Here is a 21,401-nt window from a genome sequence, read left to right as displayed (position 1 = left end):
TGCCGACTCGTGATTTCCATTAGCAAAAATCTCTCGAAGTTTTTTTTTTATAGAAACATGATGAATAGTAGTATACAGTGAGCAAGGGTGTTCTGCTTTTTTACGCGCGTCTGGTTGGGAATTTTTACGATGTTGCCCCTTTTTTAAACACAAAAGAGTCTTATGTACATATAAATTCAAGACAGTGGAAAATAACCAGTCACATGCCTCATCGTTTGATTCGTAATAAGAGCTGTTTTTGTCGTGGTCGTAAACACGCACGATGTACAAGCTTCGTCGTCAGTCAATGTTACTACTGTGGCAGAATCAGATTTAATGATGAGGGCATTTAGCATAATTTTAAGACTTAAATGTGTCATAAAGTCGTTATCGCATTATATCACAGGTTGTAATACAATTCATATAGATAACAGCCTAATAATTTTGATATTTTCGCAGGAGTAAGATGGATACTGAAATATATAATTTAGAACAACTTATTTACAACAGCAGTAAGCACGACAATGGTGTTTCAGCAACCGTTACAACGATCACTGGAATAAACAAAGACAATTCTTCAGTAACTAGCGCAGGACATAGCTACATCAATGATTCGTCGTCAGTGATTACTGATCGTAACAGTGCTGGATGGATCTTCTGCCAAACAGTGACTTTGTTTTTCACTGTTATCAGTCTCTATATAACTTTAGCAATAACTTGGCATCGCTATAAATCATGGAAAGAAGTCAGGATGCTCAACGGTAACGAATTCGTATTCTCTACAAATGTGAATACTATTTCGTCTCCGCATCACAATAACAACAACAAAAATACACACCAAATCGAGATAAACAATGAGAAAAGGCGGCAATATATTTTGTCTATCACATCTAGCAGGTCGCAACACCGTAGTTCAAATGTGATGGTTCAAACTGCATTAGAACTGTTAACAATTGCTTCGGCTGTTTTTGTCACACTTCGGTCAGCTTCTGAGCAGCTGAAGATGTTTCTTTCGGACTCTGATAAGAACACATGTAATATAATCGCTGACGTCTATGTTTTGTTGTACGCGTTTCCAATAGCTACAATATATTCATTCCTCTGGCTGAGGCAACGCATACTGTATTTTCAAAAGCCACTCAGTGCGTTTAATTCTAAGAAAGTTCGAATGGTTAGTGCTGTCATATTTGGTGTCATGTTGATTGGTGAAATTGCTACTACGCTGGTTTTTACTCTCACTATCACATACAAGCCCGGGGAACTTGGATGTAGTCTCGATAAAACGATTCTTCCCGATTTTGTCCCATGGATGATGATCATAGTCTTTACGGTCAGTTTTCAAATAGTTCTTCTGGGCTTGTACATTGGACCACTGATTTGCATCAGTATGAAAAACAACGCAAAAAATAAGGAGATTCGAAGGCACGGAAATAATAGAATTGGTGGAACAATAAAGCGGGTTTGCATTGCAACATTTGCTTGTCTTTTATCGGATATGGTTGCGGTATTAGTTACATACTCTATTAAAATATCGATTGTTTCAAACCTCATTTACGATTTAAATTTGATTGTTAACTTGATTGGAATAATATGCTCTTTCAAAAATTGGCGGAATCGCCTGTTCCCGATATTTTGCTTTCGTAAAGCAACCAAGAATCAAGCGAGTCAGAGGACAATTCAGTGAGTTTACAGTTCGATGGAATGCTTGTGAAAAAAATCGGTTATTTGGGAAACGAAATCGAAAGAAGCACGTGATGCAAATTTCATCAAAATGAAAATGTATGTGAATTCCAAGTGACAGTTTGCTGAGATGTGGATGCAGTTATTGCATTAAAATGTGCCTTTGTACTTGAAAACAAACTGAGTACGATTATATGACTAAACTATTCCATGAAGATTATGTACTTAGTACTTAGCAGTAGTGGGATTCAGCCGGTTCGCACCGGTTCCATAGAACCGTCTCACGGAATTTTATGAGATCAGCGAACCGGTTGACATTACTAAAAAAACAAGACTTTTTGTAACAGAACCGGCTCAAAAATATAACATTTGTGTGATGAAACCGGTTGACAAAACATTTGAATCCCACCACTGGCCACTAGGGTATTGGTCTCATTTATTTCGTTTCAGAATTGAACGCTGTGAGAGTTCTGCAAAGCCAAATAATAAACAAATTTATATTTTATCACGAAAATCAGCAATTCTTCTGCTTATTCTTTTATTATTTTAAGTTTTGATTATTTTGTCTTTTTTTTCATTAATCATTTTATATATATATATACGTTTCCTTACGTAATTTGTCGTTATTTGGTTACATAAACAAGTTTTCGCTTTTGAATAAATTTATAGCTATGTACGGAATTTCTCTAAAAATGTTTCTAATGTCGGGAATAGTTATCTCTTACAACAATGTCAGTAGGCTATTATGCATTTCAAATATTTGTTGTTGTTTTTTCACTAGCAATAATAATGAAATATTTTGCAATGATTTTGTAACAGTAAAAATAAAAGTGCATATGGCGATTAGAATATATCTTACATTAGGCGAAAAGTAATAAATTTGATTTGCACAATAACGCATGGTTTTATGGCGAATCAGCCGGAGGGTCTTGTTTTGAAAAATACGTTTTGCAAAGTATCGAATTACGAAAATTAGAAAAGTGTCATGCAATGCGGTTACCACATTAATGAAATAAAAACAAGATAGCAGAGCTCAAAGCATTCGGTTCGGTCGTTAATGAGAAAGGCAATTTTATTCACAGCTTCAAGAAGAAAAATACAAATGACAAGAACAACAAAACGATCCATGCGTACATTTTGTGCCGAATAACCTAAACCTAAAGTTTATTGTGATTTTTAACCTGACTGCTGCGAATCCAAAGAAAGTATTTTTTATCTAGCAATACAACAGATACTTAATATTTTATATAAGTGCTAATATACTGCACGCCTCTTATCGTACACCCCATCGCTAATCCAACACATTTATATACATATTAAATATATCTACAAAAGTAAGTCCTAGTTTGAACTGAGTTTTGAAATTTTGGTTTTGTTTAAACTTTGGATGGAAATAGATCTGGCCTGAACTAACCGTTGCGGAGAATTCTTGATAATGTTATTTATCACAATAGTTGCTATTTTCGAATGCACCCAAAATTAGAATCGCTTCGAAACTTTATAACTTTAGGGGGGATGCATTTCTTTACATTCATTTTTAAACACGAAATATACTCATAGATTGTAGAGAAGTTGATTTTGGTACTTCGAAATATCGCCCGTTGTCTAAAATTTTGCTGGCTATAAAAAAATGCACCACCACGTGGTGCCCCACATTTTCCGAATTTAATTTCGCAGAAGCTGGTTCCGCACGTGCTGCCAGCATTTGAGAACACTATTTAAAAGCCATAACAGTATAATCTAGTGGTATATATTTACGGTATAATTCGTATTTAACCCAAATCCAGGGAAGTATATATATTACTTCAAACTTATCACTCAGTAACAGCCATAATGATAATAATATAATATGTCGGGGTAATTCGGACCCCCGAGGTATGATGGACATGCAAAGAACTGTCCCTTGTAATAGCGACATCTCGCGCTTTTTCATCGCTTAAAAAGTATCGCATGAAGGAGCGACATATTATGAAAAACGCCAGCACAAAGATTAACATTTTAGGGGTGTTTCAGCTGGGGCATAAAAACGTGAAATAAAAGAGTCTCAACGTTTCGCAAAATATATTTTTCTGGAAAAAGTATGTGAACTCGGATATTTTTTGTTTATCTGATGAATGTATTTACATTCGATCGGATAAATCCATTAAATTCTTTATAAACTGCCAGTGCTCATTTATGGGTAGGCATAGGCAGGGTCACTTACGATGATTTTAAGTGCAGGGGGGGGTTATGATCTGACCGCCATATTTGTACCCTTATTCATCTTACCTCATCCATTATTTTCCTTCACATACGTTTGAAATAAGTCCAAGCTCATGCCAAGAAATTACAAATACAGTATATATATATACCAGAAATGAAGTACTCAATCATGTGGTTTTGTTATTTATTTATTCCTCGCGGGTGCAAATGGGTCCAAGAAATCAGAACATTGGTTGAACCACATAGGTTCCTAACTGCTGTAAATTTCCCATGTATGAAGTCTGGTGAGAAAATGTTTTACACATTTTTACGTATTCCAAGTGCAAAATACACTATATCAATGCTCAATCAATCTATTTAATTAGTGCGGCTTCCAGCTGACTTTTGTAGTCAGTAAGGCAAAACAATTGCCTTTCCTGTACAATCTAATTACCTATTGAACAACTAAGAGAAACATAGATTTGCGAGAGAGGCAATGAATCGTTTCAGAATAGGCAAGACGATGATGTACTGAGAAGTTTGGGTATCACTGCTTTAGTTTGGAGAATAGCAAATCCGTAGCTCAAAATAGGTGTATTTTCTGATAATTATTAATTTTATAAGTTTCCAGACAGAATACTTTCGATGACATACACTAAGGGCGGTCTCTTAAAATAGTCAGACAAGAAAAGGATCAAGCAAAAAGATTTGTCAAACCCCATATTTTGGTCAAATATTTATAACAGCACAACATCATCCGATATCAACACAAATAGAGTTTATTTCTGAGAACAAAAACAGTGATGAACAAATACAATATCAAGTAAAAACTGCATGCACATTACGAATCCACGCCGATTATAGAAAATTGGGATAGCGATGGCGCAATGACACAGTTTACAATTCCATTAGATCAAAAAGGGCAATAACAATTCGTGAAGATGATGGTGACGAAAAAGGAATTAAAAGACGGCCAACTTTGGTACTCATGCTACCACAAAATAAACTGGCAACCGAGATAAGAGTAGTCCCTAATCTAGAGACGACCAATTCCAGGAAACGAGGAATATAAATCAGTGAACCAATGTACAACTTGTAACTTGCAGGTCTTTGAGCATGTATACAATATACTGCTACCAAATGCAATAGCTGAACATAGGTTTTATTGGACAAAGTAAATTCGACCAGATGTAGTGGAGCGCGTTATACGGCACACCATTTTCCAATGTGTATATAACAGCAGTCTGGACGAATAGCTTTTTTACAGCAAGGACGAAAAAATGCTAGTCAAAATTATCGGTAAAATTGACGAAAATCTACGGGTTTTTGTATCCAGCACCTGTGAAAGCACGAATCGATGAAAGCAGTAGTTCCCAAGAACTAATCGAGTTAAGATTGAACAGATTCTCGTGTTTATCACCACGCGTGAATTATATATTACCTCAAACGGCGAACGATAAATCGAATTAGGATTTTTTATATTCCCAGGAGATTCCAGTGAGAAACTGCATAGTCGCAACACAAGGATCAATATCCAACGTCCCCGCAAAATAATAAGGGAAATTTGAAAAAGAAAGCGTCCTACAGCAAATCAATGGCGGAATGTCACACTTACGATAATACGGTAAGTTCTATCATATAAGGTTCGATTTTCAAACGTCAAACGTGCGTCCATACGAGGATTTGCTAACAAGCTAAACTTTTAAAAACGTGTATATTTCCTATTTTAAATTGTAACGAATGTGTTCAGATTTCCTGAGTTTCCTATATATTAGTGACAACCTTTTAAAAGTCGACAACCACGCGAATAACATAACCAGCCACTGTTAAAGCTTTATAAATGAAAATGTTAGTGTTTTCACTAACGGACTGGCTTCACACTGGCGGAATAGCGCTTGTGAATATATAAATTAGTTCTATTACTCTATTCATAAAATTAAACTCGATTTTCAATTTTGGACTTGGCTTATTTCGTCCTGAATAGGTATCGATCCTATTAAAATGACTTCGGCCTGATATAGACTACAAAGCTTAAAACGCAAAGAAATCGTTATTCTTGTTGGTAAATATGAACCGAAAAGGTATTTTTCACTATACAAAACCTATAGTTTTCAGACTACTCAATGTCAAGTTTGTGATACAGGAGAGATTAATCTTACCATGAAATCTTGGGCAAAAACGCAGACGGATGGAACTTTGAATAATAAATTATGGATACGCCTTTAAAAAAGACGCTACTTTTCCTGTAATTCACAGTAACTTGGACAGCTCATGATTGATATTTGTTTCTTACGTTGGGCATAGCCTGAGTGCAAAACATCCTACAGTTGACCGTGGAAGCGAATCTTCAGCGTAATTTTCTCATAGCGGGCGATTTTTACAAATGAAAAAAAAATGGTAAAAGCACTCTTTTTTGACAGTGTGAATATCCTATAAATAATTGAAATAAATAGTCGTCTAAATACCTGTTTATACAGATACTATCTAAAAAGAAAAAATGAAATGGAACAAGCATCTTGCAACATTTCCATATAGATAGTTCAAAAGATAAAGATTTTGAAATTTATAAAAGGTAGTGGACGGACAATTCAATAAGAACTTTTAAATTACATCCATGAATGCTTGGAAAATGGGAGTGCCAACATAATCTTGCTTTATTAAAGAAAAAATGTCATGGATAAGCTTATAATGTATTTATCACAACATCAATGGGTTTAGACAAGCAACTGCAGTATAACCTAAATTTGTCTGAGTTCAAGATAGTTATATTTTGGGTGAAAGAGTGGTAGCTTGGTTCACCTATAACTTATAGAAATCTAGAGTAAGTCCATAAGTTTTATAACCATACAAGACCAACAAATACGAGCTCGTAAAAGCATAACATTTTTAAATATTTGTAAAAAAAATGTCACAGATAAAAACCTTCAGTTGCTTATAAATTGATCTTACTATTTTGTAAAGTAATAAAGCAAACCTGAAACAAAGATTGAAAATCGATCCTACAAAAAAAGGACAGTACATTAAAAATACAGGAGTAATGAATATCATAATAAGAAACATTACATTCATGTCAGTTTAAACAATACACAAATAAAACATTGGCAACATTCAGCACATGTAACTAGCACCCTAGTGAAAACATTTGTGTTGACGTGATGAACAGTTCATAAATATAGATCTATAACAATCAAGTTCTAGTGAAAACTCATAGCGGAAACAATACCAAACCATCGTATACTGTTTGTATATTGAAAAGGGTTATTTCAATAAAAAATCTAAGTTACAACGCAAATGCATTTAAAAAATAGAAACATAATATCTCATATGGCATGGCCCAGAATATAATATATCTGTGTATATAATTATGAAAATAATGATAACACGATGTATGTATGATTGAAGAATGTCTCTAATGTTATATATGGTGTGATCAAACTTACCACTCATATATTACAATGCTCTAATTATTTTCTGCAACATTAGCAAATAATGCAACAAGTTAAAGAAAGGAATAGATAAAAGGGTAGGGTTGTAAAATACTACACTATTACCCGTTTTGAACTTTGGTACTCATCACAGAATACAGTGCAACATATACACAAAAATAGCTTGGTAAAAATAGCGGACGTCGAAGCGAATATTACAATACAATCAATATTGAATATGAGTGGTATAGTTAACTCTTGATTCGATTTTTTAGAATATTTACATTTAAAAATTTGTTAATATAGTGAATTATAGATCAAAAGGCCTTCACTTAACTCGTTGAAAATTTATACCCTTATACCCTTATATGTTATGTTATATGTTGAATATGACCCATATTAAAATATACTCCATATATCTAATTTCAAAATATAATTTCATAATGTATTCAGAATAATGAATTATTCTGATCCCTGAACAGGAATTCACCTTTACATCTGAATCTTATACCTAGTTGGTATAACATAGCTAATACCTTGTAACTGGGTGAAATAAAATAAAAAGACAGTATAACTACTCATCATCGCTTCCATCATCATTTGTTGAAATAGGTTTGAAATGAACAGATAATGGTTCATTCTCTGAATCTTCTTCACGTTTCCATTTTGGATTATAAACAATGAATCCAACAACCATGATAAAGGCTAGAATCGAAAGTCCGAGGCAATTACCAATGACTGCCCCATACGGCAGTTTGGAATATTGCCCGCTTGGAAACCTATGAAGAGAAAAAGCATATGAAAAATAAACATAAACTTGAGAAAACTTGTAATTGCTAAAATCAATGAATATGCTAATCCAATTTATTATATATTTCTTCGGAAAAAGTTAACATATTATTATTAATATGCAGACAAGTAGCACACACCATGACATCAGTTTTCCTATTATTCTAAAATAAATAAGATTGAATCAGCTTTATTAACAAATCTGCTGAGTGAAACTACAATAACAAATTTTAGTATTCTAATCAGTTAAAGTTGATGTTAGATGAAATATTAATAATCACATCAATTTTTTTAAATCTAAATTGAATTGGTTCCAACAGTTGCCAATAATAATTCCAAAGACACCAAGCAATTTCTATTAGAAGAACGAATTTTAATATGCTTTCCACTTTTAATATTGGAGGTATTTTAATATCTTACGAGGCGAAGCAATATCAATCTGCATGTAACTACATATGGTTAAAAGGAAGTCAATTAGTTGTGAAATGGTTGCGGTAACATAGTCTAGCCATTAATCCACTTTAAAGACTGACAGGAAGACATAATCAATTATTTTCCAATTTATTGTGTTTGCACTATGCAATCTGGAATCACAAATTATACAACAACTGAATAAACAAGGTAGATCGCAGAATACTGTCATGTGTCATCTGTGTGAATATTCAAGGTGCATGACATATACAGCATATGGTTGATACTTGATAGGAAGTACATGTCGAATCAGAAGAGGTAATGGTTAATCAGGTGGAGGCAGAAAGAACAAAAATCTATGTTTACTAACCTAGATGCATGCTAACAAACTAACATTGCATTGAATCCTATTATAGCTGATAAGTATAAATATATTTTAATATCCAACTGGGACATATTAGAATATCCCAACAAATATTATATTATTAATTAGTGATATATTACTGTAATAAGAAATAATATTGATACATTTTGCAGTATCTACCCATGACTTTGTTTTGTTATGAATCATTATTGGTACTAAACTAGAGCAACTAGATATGTATGATTACTTTGTACACTACATATTACATTAATTTTAATGTTACCCACAAAATAATTTATGTAATTATGACATTTTTGCACCATTATAGACAAAGATGTATTGACAATAATAATCCACATTGCTAATGATTCGATACTGCCTATATAAACAATTTTCTCCCGCTGTATTGCATGAAGTTCGATCCATAACTTTATTTCTGTTGCAAACATGTGTAGATCAAAACAAAATTTCTTAAGTTGGTATATTTTGATTAAAAAACAAACTCACTTGAAAAATAGCTTTTCTGTGATTCCGCTTATTGATGCCATGGCCATCATAAATAAAATACCCAGTCCAAAGTACTTGTGAATAGGCAAGTAAAACTGTCGATGTGCCAATGCGAGTCCCGGAAACAAGAAAGTCACAAATCCAAACACATACTGAAAACAACAAATTAAGGTGTGTGAGGATGAATGAAGCATTAATTAAAGCGGTGGTTCTCAACATTTATTGCACTTTTTACCCTTCCGCAAAGCTAATTACTAGATTATTTCCTAGAAACCTGAATGAAATATTATTTTGCATGTTCCAACATTCATTAATTATGCAATAATACAATCACAACATTGTTCAAAATATTCAGTGTGTATCAATGACATTACTCCACATGGAGTCAGATATTAACACTAACACAGCGGTCCCCAACCTTTCTACCCTGGCGGACCGGTAAAATTACATTAAATGTGTTCGCGGACCGGCAAAAAATTAAAATGGCCGGAACAGAAAAGAATAACATATATTTGCGTAATATAATGCAATGTCGAGCACTCAATATGCTTCTAGACAAAAAAGCACACTTAAAACCATTCCACACGGAGAAAAACTATCAAATAATGTGCTGACCAAAAATTAAAAATGGGTGAAACATAAAATATTACCATATATTTGCGTAATGAAATGCAGTGCTGGGCACCCATTATGCGTAAGAAAGGTATGCATAAAATATCTCACATTAAAAACAGGTACATGCCAAATCATGTACAAACACAATTAACTTCTGTGAGAATTTTGCTGCTGTTTTGTTTCCAATATAAGATTACAAACGAGGCTCAAAGAAGTTTTTGCAACACGTAGCTCTGCAGCCGCGTGCAGCCAATTTCTTTGCTTCGTTGTAATTGAATCTAGTGATGATGTTTTTTTCGCATAACGCAGTAACTGGCTGAAAAGACGGACAACAGTTCGATTGCTCGATTACTTGGCCATGAGTATTCGTTATCAAGAGATATCTAAAATTGTGATAAGTAATTCTTTTTTAATCGGGACTGTAAAGTAGAATCGCCATTTTAATCAAGCCTTTTATTTTTCAATGGGTTCATCATAAAAATCCCTCTGCAGTTGATCGACGCCTCAAACGAAATGAATTTGCATTACAATGACAAAGTCGTCGGTAACTTGGCAACAGGCTCAAAATCCTACTGTGTCTGGAAAAGATCTCTGCGGCCCATGCTTTTTTGCGCGTCTCGTGACCAACTGTGGGGTCGCAACAAGTTCCTATCTTACTGGAATATTATACTGTTTTTGACTGTTTTCTGGTTTGAAAAAGAAGATATGCATTACGTTTTATATGGATGGTCATATTAAGTAGGAAAAGCACGCAGAACAGAAAAAGCACGCATGCCGATTTTGAGGCTTCTTAATTTTGCGAGATTTGATGGAGCGCATTCGCGATGAATCGGAGGCGAAAAGTGTGAATGCTCGGCGCCAAGATGTCGCGTAAGACGGCGTCAAGATGTCGCAATATGACGGCGGAAGAGAATTGCGTAATGAGCCAACGCAGCTTTGTATACGGTAGGCTTCAAAGTACAAAAAAAAACTTTGTATACGGTAAAGCGATTGAGACGGCATAAAAACAACAAAATTTCTCGCGGACCGGCAAAAAAGCTTCGCGGACCGGCACCGGTCCGCGGACCGGCGGTTGGGAACCACTGCACTAACATACCTGCAAGCAAAATAATAGAAAAGCAATCATTCCACACCAACTATGAAGACTGTACATGTTGGGAATAGGAGGTTTTGATGAATTATGAAAATCAAATACTGCAACAATACCTAAAAATAAATTGTATGTATGTAAAACATCAGGCCTAGTTTAAGGTCCAATAAAATTTATATTCAACTTGATAAAAATCAAGAAATAAAATTACTTCACTTTAAAATCATCCGGTCCCAAACACAATTTTACATTTAACTTCTCTTGGCTAGTAATGGAGTCATAACTGGGGTTGTACTTCACTCCTCCCAAGAGTCAGGAGTTGAAAGTTTGAATCTTGAGTCGGAATTTTAAACTTTTACTAGTGATAATAATATTCAAAATTTTCGACAAATTCAAAAAGCTATTTAGTTGACAGGCAATCAAAGAAGGTCTGAATATGCTAAAGAATAAATGGTTCAAAAATTGGCAATGTTAAACATCCAATACTTGAGTTTTAAGCACACATGAAGATATGAACGTAGACAACTTACCTACAACTGCTGTGACGAATGCAATAAGGTGGAAAAAGCCATGTATAACTTTGACAAACCTTTTATCATGTTGAGAAAAAACACGAAAAGATAGAATCGCTGAAAAGAAATGAATGAAATCATGAATAGTAATTTGTCATGCCATGTATTAGTAACTTAAATTTGCCCTAAATATTTTTTTCATTTCTCTGACTAAGTTGCTTTTACACGGTCTTGTTTAAAGGAAAGTTATAAAAATAACAAACCAATATTAAGAGTCCAGTTCATTCTTTGAATGAAAATTTTAATATCGCCGTTCGAATCTTGACATGATTTATTAAAGGTACGCTTCGAAAGGCCCCTCAAGCTAAGGCTCGTCAAACCCAAGATGGCCAATTTTTATAATATAACAATAATTATTGAGCATTTTTATCACCTGATTTCTTTCAACTTCAATAGAGTATAAACTAACCTTCTCCATATAAGAGTATATATCCACATATCATGCATAATGGATGTAAATTAAATTCCTTAGATGTTCCGTCCCAAGCAAATCCTTCCAATGTTTTTGACGTCCAAACAATTACAAGAACCACCATAACAATTGCAATGGCCTGTTAAGAAATAAAGAGTATAGAGTGGTAAAATTTCCCCTACTTATTACTATTTGATCACCTGGCCATAAATATAGCAATACAGAAGAGTGGTACGGTACCTAATGCAGTACTGAAAGCAGATAGGGGGCAGATGCTGGTACACACCTGCACACTAACCCAACAGGTACTATAGTAGCATACCAGTCATTTTCAATCTTTTTTTTAACTGTGGCACAATTTTTATATTATAAATGATTTGTGGAACAACAAATTAGAATTTTAGATTTTTGGATATATTCGATCTGAATAATCATTTACACTCTTATCTCTATCAGTTTCGACATTGAAGGAAATTAACGAAGTGACCAAATAACATAACAAATCCGAATCAATGGCTAGAGTAAAAAGTGCACAAAGAAAAGTTTACCAAACTCGGACTCTAAACAAAACATTAAAATACCAATTAGAGTTAGGCTATCTAAGACGGGCAGCAAGTATCAGAGAATAGCTATGATATTTACTATGGTATGTGAGCTGAACAATCATCTATTCTTTAAGAGATCGAAGAAAGACAAACACAGAGATCAGCAGATCTCCTTCTACAGTAATTAATGCGTGGCATACCGTATATTCCAAACTTAAAAATATTAATAAAATTAAAAATGTGCAAAGAAAGTACACGCCAGACTACCAAAGACAGTGAGAGCAGTAAAATAAACAAGCACAATATAAAATTGCTCAACAACTTTTAAACCAATTTAATGAGATGTGCATACATTAAGCAGTACCGGTATGGTAAGGTACTAAGATAATGTCATACACAAAATACGTACCGTACCTACAGACCTACCTAAAGTACTACTTGAAATTCACTGGTATATGCCATCGTATCAGTAGGCCTATGAAGTAAATATAAATAATATGCACCTGTGACATCCCCAAGAATATTAAGAACACTTTCTTCTGCGAGTCCTCCATTTTTCGTTTCCAGTTTTCGTGGTTAAGTTAAACTACTAAATTTCGTCAACGTGTCAAAAGATCAACCTATCTGTATAGAATATGTCTGCGGCAATCGCTGGTTTTAGTTTATATTCGTTCGAATCGTACCAACGACCGATCAGGAAACCGGAGCTGTATAATACTCCTTTTCCCCAGGCGAACGGAGAACCCAAATTGCTCAGCGGCGCTAAAACAACTGTTGAAAGCCTGCATGTACTTGCTCTCGTCTGCCAGCTTTTGGTCATCGACCAACACCGCGAGAGAACCGTGGATTGCGGTCGTTTTTTTTTGCGAATACCGTTCATTTGTCACCGACCTACACCCGTATGTAACGCACGGAGTGGGGTCTCAAAACTGCGTTACGTTTGTACCCAACCACTGTCAAGTACCACGTCCCAGTTTCCTACAATATGCAATGCAAGCTCAGAAACTCGTAACGCCCAGTCTTCGTCAGATTGGCGTGGCGGTGTGGCTTATCGTGCTGCAGCTAAGCGTTAGGAATACGCTCGCCACCGCACCTCTGATTACTCTGCGTGCGTTCGCAGGTTCGAATCCCATGTGGGGATGGTCATGTGCAAGAGGATTGCTGGACTCCTCGCCGCCGTAGGGTGGTTCACGTAACCGCTGGTCGGTTACGGCTTTCTCCACCATCAAGTCCATGCTTCCGAAAACAAATAACTAACTAAACCCATACCCGACATGGAATGGTAACCGGACGAGAGGCCGTGGTTCGCCACATGGTTAAGCCGTCTTATCGGCTTTCCTCTCCCTCCCGATAAATATGTAAATCCTATCTTAGATTGGTACCGGTAATGATTATTATGCTTCCTCCTGGCACCCTGGTACCGGTATTGTTGTTCGCGCGTTCTTGACTACGCGATTTGCAGTTGTGTGATTTTGTTCACGACAATACATTCGAGTCTCGGCTTCTGTTAGAGTAAAGTGTGTTTTCTGTCCTCGTTTGTACAGCACTAGGCAGATGACCCTTCAATCTCTGAACCCCAACACCTCAGATGATCACACGAACTTTGTTGAAAGATTCAACTTGAACACACAACCGAACAATAAGGCAATAACAGTCACAAGAAGAAAATGGCTAATTTATAGACCAAAGGTGTCTCCCAGAGTGTGTAGATCGGACTAAACTGAGTTTTAATTCAAATATCGATGGATTCATGGATTGGAGTATTTGGTTGTATTAAGTTACTCTTTCTCAGAAACTTTGAAATCATCATTGGACATGCCATTTTTTATTATTTATATCCGCTTTACTATCATAAGATCACTGTAGCTTAATTCCTATGTGGTTGTTGAGACCGCCGTCGGGTGCGGACGTAAAATATCAACGGTGGAATACTGGAGTAGGAAATATTTAGACGAAAACTTGGAAATTAGACGAATATAAACCCTACTGAGAAGATACATACAAACTTAAATCAAAACGATGTTGTCGGATACAGTACTGATACGATATGGATCAGTTCGCATCAGATCATGCTGGGCCAGCATTGAATGCTGGCCTGCGTGGAGTTTATCATGGAAAACTGGTCGAAGCTGGGAAAAACATGAACAGTCAAATGTAACGAATATTTGAAGATAGATTGCATAAAAAAGACTACTTACACTAAGCGCATGAATTTTGAAAAAAACTGAAGTTGTAAGTTGTAACGCCAGGGCGTGGAATGCTCTTGTCATATTTTACTTCGTTTGTTGTTGTTTTCTTTTATGGTGCTTTTATCCTTGTTGTTTATCGTCCGGTAGACTATTAGTTGAGTGCGTTTGTAATCAAATTAATTACACATATTGCGCACTGCTTGTTTGTTTAAGTTCTACAATTCTCATTATTTATATGTACAGATACAGTAGAAATTACACTCCATGTTAAAACTCCACTTCCACATCCAAGTATTTTCGCCCGAATTATCTTTCGTGTTCCTTTTTTTTTCAATTTACTTAAATGTGTTGTTTGCCACATCCTCACCCAAGTATTTACGCCCGAATTATCTTCCGTGTTCCTTTTTTTCAATTTACTTCAATGTGTTGTTTGCTGTTTGGGGTAAATGGGCACGTGCACCAGCACGTCTTAAATCTTTTTTAGATTTTGCCCACTTTCCTGATTTTCCGTACATTTATCTGTTTTGCCATGTATTGTTTTGTTGTATTGGAAAATCGAAATAAACACTTACTTACTTACTTGTTAACTAAATGGAACACGGAACAATTAGTAAATATTACCACACAAATAAACCTCAGCCTATCCTATCTAACCTATTGATTGCCTAACTAATAATAACCACCAACCTGAAAGAACTCATAAAACATACAGTCCTCTGTTATATATTATGTTGAGCTTACTATCATAGCTTGTTTACTACTCTATCTGCTTGTGTGCTATATTGTTACGTCACAATGCTGTCTAGTGCCGTAAGTTGTTTTTCCTCTGTTTAGAGGTTTTTTTGTTCTGAACTAAGTTGACGGACGGATGTCCAAATAAATCGCGTGCAGTTTTGTAATGAGTCTGTATTCATTACTTGTTATAAAGATATAACAAATTGGCGACGAGGATTAAAAAGCCTTTTTGTGCCGTTTTGTAGCCATTTCTTGGGGAAGGAAGGAAAATATATCGAAGTTACAGCTTAATTTCGAGGATAGATAAGAGAACAGTCGCTGGACTGCGACGGAGTTAGAACTGATTATTGCAGCATAATCAGTGACTTTGGATATTCATAGTGAACAGCATTCACTGGACTGGGAACCCAAGGCCTGTTATTATATTGAATTAAACGGCAGTAAATTATTTGAGCATCGTTGAAGCACGATTGCAACTGTTAACAGAATAATGACGTCAGCATCATTGGAAGTTGCGCAATTCAACATTAATCGCCCAGACGAATGGCAACAATGGCTGCGACGATTTGAAAACATGTGCCTCGCCATGTCGATTGACAACGCAGAGAGAAAGAAAGCGTTATTATTACATTTTGCGGGACCTGGAGTTTTTGACCTGTATGAGAATTTGCCCGCACCGCCGAATGCAGATGAAAATGATAATGTTTATGCCAACACCGTTAAGAAATTGGATAATTATTTCGTGCCAAAGATAAACATTGATTTTGAATGTGATGTTTTCAGGAATGCAAAACAGAAATTTGGCGAAAATATTGATATTTATGTGGCACGTTTGCGTAAATTAGCTGTTACCTGTGATTTTACGGATGCTGATCGTGAAATAAAACAGCAAGTTATTTCTGGTGGATGTGATTCTAGAGTTAGGGAGAAAGCTCTACAGCAGCGTATGTCTCTTCGAGAACTTCTGGATTATGCAAAAAGTCTAGAACAAGCAAAGCAACAAACAAAACAAATTGAACAACGTCACACGAGACCAGAGAAATTATATGAAATTGATGTGCAGCGTGAAAAGAATTCCGATAGCAAATTCAAGCCTAGAGCACCACAGCTTTCTTCGGCTAGAGGGTGTAAGTCTCTTAGATGTTTTCGCTGCGATAGTTCTAAGCACTTTGCCCGTGAATGTCCATTTAAAGATGCCAAGTGTTTTTGTTGTGGTAAAAAAGGCCATACCAAGAGTGTGTGTCGATTCAAGAAATCAAGTCAGTATAGACACGGCCAGAGAAGTAAGCAATGTAATTCTCAATGTTGTATCGCTGGTAATAAGAATACGCCGGGCGAAAGTGAAACGAATGAAAACTCTGGTTCATCATACGAATTACATCATACAGTGTCGTCCGTGCAAAATAACAATGTGGGTATAAAAATACAATCCAATCTATCTTGATCTTGACATCGATGGCAAAAACATTTCTTGGGAAGTAGATACAGGGGCTACACTATCTGTCATGTCTTTAGTGCAATATAAAAAGTTGTGGCCAAAAGCAGAATTGAACCACACCGATGTTAAACTGTCTACATACACGGGGGAGTCTATTCCAGTAGAGGGAGAAAGGGATGTTACTGTAACGTATCAAAATGGTAACCCAATGGTATTGCCAATCACTGTGGTAAGAAATAGTAACCGCTGTAAACCATTGCTGGGGAGAAATTGGTTGAAACATATCAAACTTGATTGGAATTCAATTTTCAAAATTAACTATTCTGATGTTAAAATCAGTACACTGCTTGATAAGTATCCTGAATTGTCTTCACCTGGATTAGGTTGTGCAAAAACTGAAGCTAAATTGGAGATTGATGACAGCGTTAAGCCTAAATTTTATAAACCACGACCTGTACCTCTTGCACTCAAAGAATTGGTCGAAGCTGAACTTGATAGACAAGTTGAAATCGGTGTTTTGAAGCCATGTAAAACTCCGATTGGGCTGCACCTATGGTTACCGTATTAAAAGCTGATCAGAAGTCAGTTCGGCTCTGTGGAAGTTATGACTTGACTGTAAATAAAGCAAGTCGTCTCGAGCAGTACCCATTGCCAAAGGTGGATGAATTATTGACTAAATTTGCTGGTGGGGAAAAATTCTCTGTTATTGATCTGAAAGAGGCATATCTGCAGATACCATTGGCAGAAGAGAGTCAAAAGTACACAGTAGTTAATACACATAAGGGATTATTCACGACAAATCGTCTTGTTTATGAAATATCAAGTGCCCCAGCTATATTCCAGAGATATCTTGAAACACTGCTGGGTGACATAGCAGGTGTAGGTGTTTTCCAAGACGATATTGGAGTAACCGGTTCTTCTGATAAAGAACACATAGCCAGATTGGAAGAAGTTTTCAAGCGTCTTACAAATGAAGGTCTAAAAATCAATCCAAACAAATGTAAATGGATGGTTTCAGAAATTACTTATCTTGGATATCGTATAAATAAACTTGGAGTTCAACCAACTGAAGATAATCTGAGAGCTGTTCTGGATGCCCCAGAACCACAAAATATACATCAGTTGCGCTCATATCTGGGGATGCTTAATTATTATGGTAAATTCATTAAAAATTTATAAACTGTTGCTGCTCCTTTGTATGAACTTCTTCGATCGAATGTTCTATGGCACTGGAATAAAAGGCAAGTGGAAGCTTTTAAGAAAACGAAATCGCTATTGTGTAATGCTCCATGCCTTGCTCATTTTGACGGAAATGCCGCCGTCATTGTTTCTGCAGATGCCAGTCCTTTTGGAATCGGAGCAGTTTTATCTGTAATAACGCAGGAAGGAGAACGTCCTGTGGCTTTTGCATCCAGATCTTTGTCAAAACCAGAGCGTAATTATAGCCAATTGGATAGAGAGGGATTAGCTCTAGTATTCGCTGTTACAAAGTTCCATTCATTTTTATATGGAAGACCGTTTGTTTTGGAAACTGATCACAAGCCACTTCTCGGTTTACTTGGGAAGAATAAGCCACTTCCTGATGCAGCTCCACCGAGAATGATCCGTTGGAAAGTATTACTTGATGGATATCAATACGAATTAGTGTATGTTCCAGGTAAAAACCAAGCCAATAGCGATGCACTAAGTCGTTTGCCTTTGCCTGATAAACCGGATTATATACCGCCTTGTGGTGATGTAGTGAATCTTCTTGAAGCAGTCGATTCTACCCTTGTTAAAGTTGATGCAATTCAGTCTTGGACGAGAAGAGATCCTGTACTGTCCGCAGTTATGCATCATACTCAAATGGGCTGGCCAAAATCTTCTGACATAGACCCAGAATTACAAATTTATAGAAGCAAAGAGACGGAACTAAGTGTCCATGAAAATTGTTTATTTTGGGGTTGTCGAGTAATTATTCCGCCACAAGGAAGACAGAAAATGTTGCAATTACTTCACGATGGTCATCCTGGTATTTGTTCTATGAAAAGAATTGCTCGTAATCATGTATGGTGGCCTGGGGTTGACGCTGATATTGAAGAGTTGGTGAAATCTTGCAGTTTGTGTCAACAGTTACCTCCCAGTGCACCTCAAGTTCCTGCTAGCCCATGGTCTTATCCTAATGGTCCATGGCAAAGAATACATATGGACTATGCCGGTCCAGTTGATGGGAAAATGCTTCTTATTATTGTTGATGCGTTTAGCAAATGGCCAGATGTGTGGATTACATCGTCAGTTTCTGCTCATGAAACTATTGAAAAAGTCAGACTTTCATTTGCTACACATGGATTACCACTAGTTGTAGTCACTGACAACGCTGGTTGTTTTGCAGGAGACGAATTTGCAACATTTCTAAAGGCAAATGGAGTGAAGCACTTGTTTTCACCACCGAGACATCCGGCTTCTAATGGCCAAGCTGAATCAATGGTAAAACAAGTTAAACTTGGATTGAAGAAACAAGCACCAGCATCTTTGTCAGTCAGACTTGTTCGGTGGTTATTTAAATACCGAACTACACCACATACAACGACTGGTCAGACTCCGTCGGAATTACTTTTTCGTCGTAAGATTAGAACGCATCTTGATCTAATAGCACCTTCATCACGTTTGAAGAAGTCAGCAGAGAATGTTCCAAGTGGAATAATAAGAACTTTTCACATTGATGACCCAGTTTTTATTACAGAAGTCGTTGGATCTCGTTTCAAATGGTTACCTGCCACAGTAACTGAAGTTATGGGTCAAATGTGTCGTGTTCGTTTGAACGATGGAAGAATTTTTAGACGTCATCTTGATCATATTCGACATCGATTTTCTGCTGATGATGTAATGGTACGTGAAGGGAATCAAGATTTTAGAATGAGTGAGAGAATACCAGCTGCAATTCCAACAGGAATACCTGATGTTGATGTGGGAGATAGAAATTCAACTCCTACCTCTACTGCTACTGAAGAGACTGATGAATCTCAAAATGACAGAGACAATGTAGACCCAGTTCCTAATTTTCCAGAATCGTCCAGTAATTCAAACATACCTTATAAAACAAGATCTGACAGAATATCAAAACCGCCAGAAAAACTATCTCTATAAGAAGTTTTATAATTTTGTACAGAACAGAAAGTTTCTTTGAATTTCTTAGTTTCTTTGTGAAATTCTGTACGTTGCTTGTATATTTGTTTTTGCAATATTTTATACCATTTGATTTGGAATTCGGGTAATTGTGTTGTACATTTATTTTTAATATTTGGTTCTTGAATTTGTACAATATTTCCAAAAAGGGGGGAAGGAGTGTTATATATTATGTTGAGCTTACTATCATAGCTTGTTTACTACTCTATCTGCTTGTGTGCTATATTGTTACGTCACAATGCTGTCTAGTGTCGTAAGTCGTTTTTCCTCTGTTTAGAGGTTTTTTGTTCTGAACTAAGTTGACGGACGGGTGTCCAAATAAATCGCGTGCAGTTTTGTAATGAGTCTGTATTCATTACTTGTTATAAAGATATAACATCCTCGAACTCCTAAAAAGCTCTGCAAAGCAGTCAACAGCAGATCGCTCCATAACGAGCTTGCACTCCATTACGGCTTATTCACATGTGAAACCACGGCCTTTCGTCCGGTTACCGGTCCATGTTGGGTATTGGATTAGTCAGCCAGTTATTTGTTTCAGATGCATGGTGTTGATGGTGGAGAAATTGCTTTCCCTCTTTTTCATAAGGCGCGAAATTGAGGAAAGGAAAAATCAGAAATGAAACTTTGAAAGCTGAAAAGTAAGAGAAGTCGAAATTGAGAAAAAAACAAGATAAGATGGATGTCGGTTATGCAGATAATGGATAAGCTGAAAAAACTGTATGAACTCTATATAGGTTACTGATTACTATGTAGACTAATGCTATGTCTGTTAATGGCACACAAAGGCATCACAGTTTTGATGGCCCAATACCGCATTGACCATGACTTTGAGAATTACTAAATTATCTGCAGACCCATTTCTGCCTTTTTATATATATATTATAGCAACCAATTCTAACAGTTTCATTACAGTTTAAAAATGGCCAGAATCCTCGATGACCTTCACGGGCTTGCATACTGACCTACACAAAACAATATGTAAATTGGATGCTAAACTTTTATAAAAATTTCAATATTGTTTTATGACGTTTTTCATTATTGGTGAAAATGAAATCTTCTCTCTCACTCTCAGTAAAGACAGGGTCCATCAAAACACAGCTTAAATGTCCGCAGATTTGCTTATTAATTTGAAATGAGACATCACTTATACGCGGATCTTCATTTCTGGATACGACATAAGTCGTTTTGGCACATTCTTGTTGTTGGTATTCTTGTTGTTGGGAAAAAAATCACTTTTCTGCGCAACTAATAGACCAATGGCTTTCAAATTTTTTGTATTTAAAACTGAAAGAAATCGCTAGAAG

The 21,401-nt window shown here is 36.1% G+C and overlaps 3 protein-coding genes across 3 annotated transcripts in view; 1 reads left to right on the top strand and 2 right to left on the bottom strand.

Moving 5' to 3' along the window:
• The window catches only part of LOC120346273 (uncharacterized), a 198,745-nt gene that overhangs the window by 12,213 nt on the left and 165,131 nt on the right, over window positions 1–21,401 (bottom strand). The window lies entirely within an intron of this gene.
• On the top strand, window positions 236–2,567 carry LOC120345539 (uncharacterized). The gene is made up of 2 exons (XM_078115480.1): window positions 236–2,223; window positions 2,399–2,567. Exon 1 carries the CDS (start codon window positions 446–448, stop codon window positions 1,661–1,663), a length of 1,218 nt encoding a protein of 405 aa, XP_077971606.1. The 5' UTR covers window positions 236–445; the 3' UTR covers window positions 1,664–2,223; window positions 2,399–2,567.
• Window positions 4,597–13,431, bottom strand: LOC120345521 (transmembrane ascorbate-dependent reductase CYB561-like). Its single transcript, XM_039415001.2, has 6 exons — window positions 13,074–13,431; window positions 12,023–12,164; window positions 11,572–11,670; window positions 11,048–11,157; window positions 9,337–9,488; window positions 4,597–8,044 (listed from the first exon to the last, which is right to left on the bottom strand). The coding sequence occupies exons 1-6, from the start codon at window positions 13,122–13,124 to the stop codon at window positions 7,840–7,842; spliced, it is 759 nt and encodes a 252-aa protein (XP_039270935.2). The 5' UTR covers window positions 13,125–13,431; the 3' UTR covers window positions 4,597–7,839.

This window comes from Styela clava, chromosome 8 (assembly GCF_964204865.1).
Source record: "Styela clava chromosome 8, kaStyClav1.hap1.2, whole genome shotgun sequence".
Taxonomy (NCBI): domain Eukaryota; kingdom Metazoa; phylum Chordata; class Ascidiacea; order Stolidobranchia; family Styelidae; genus Styela; species Styela clava.
This window is presented reverse-complemented; position numbering and strand designations above follow the sequence as displayed.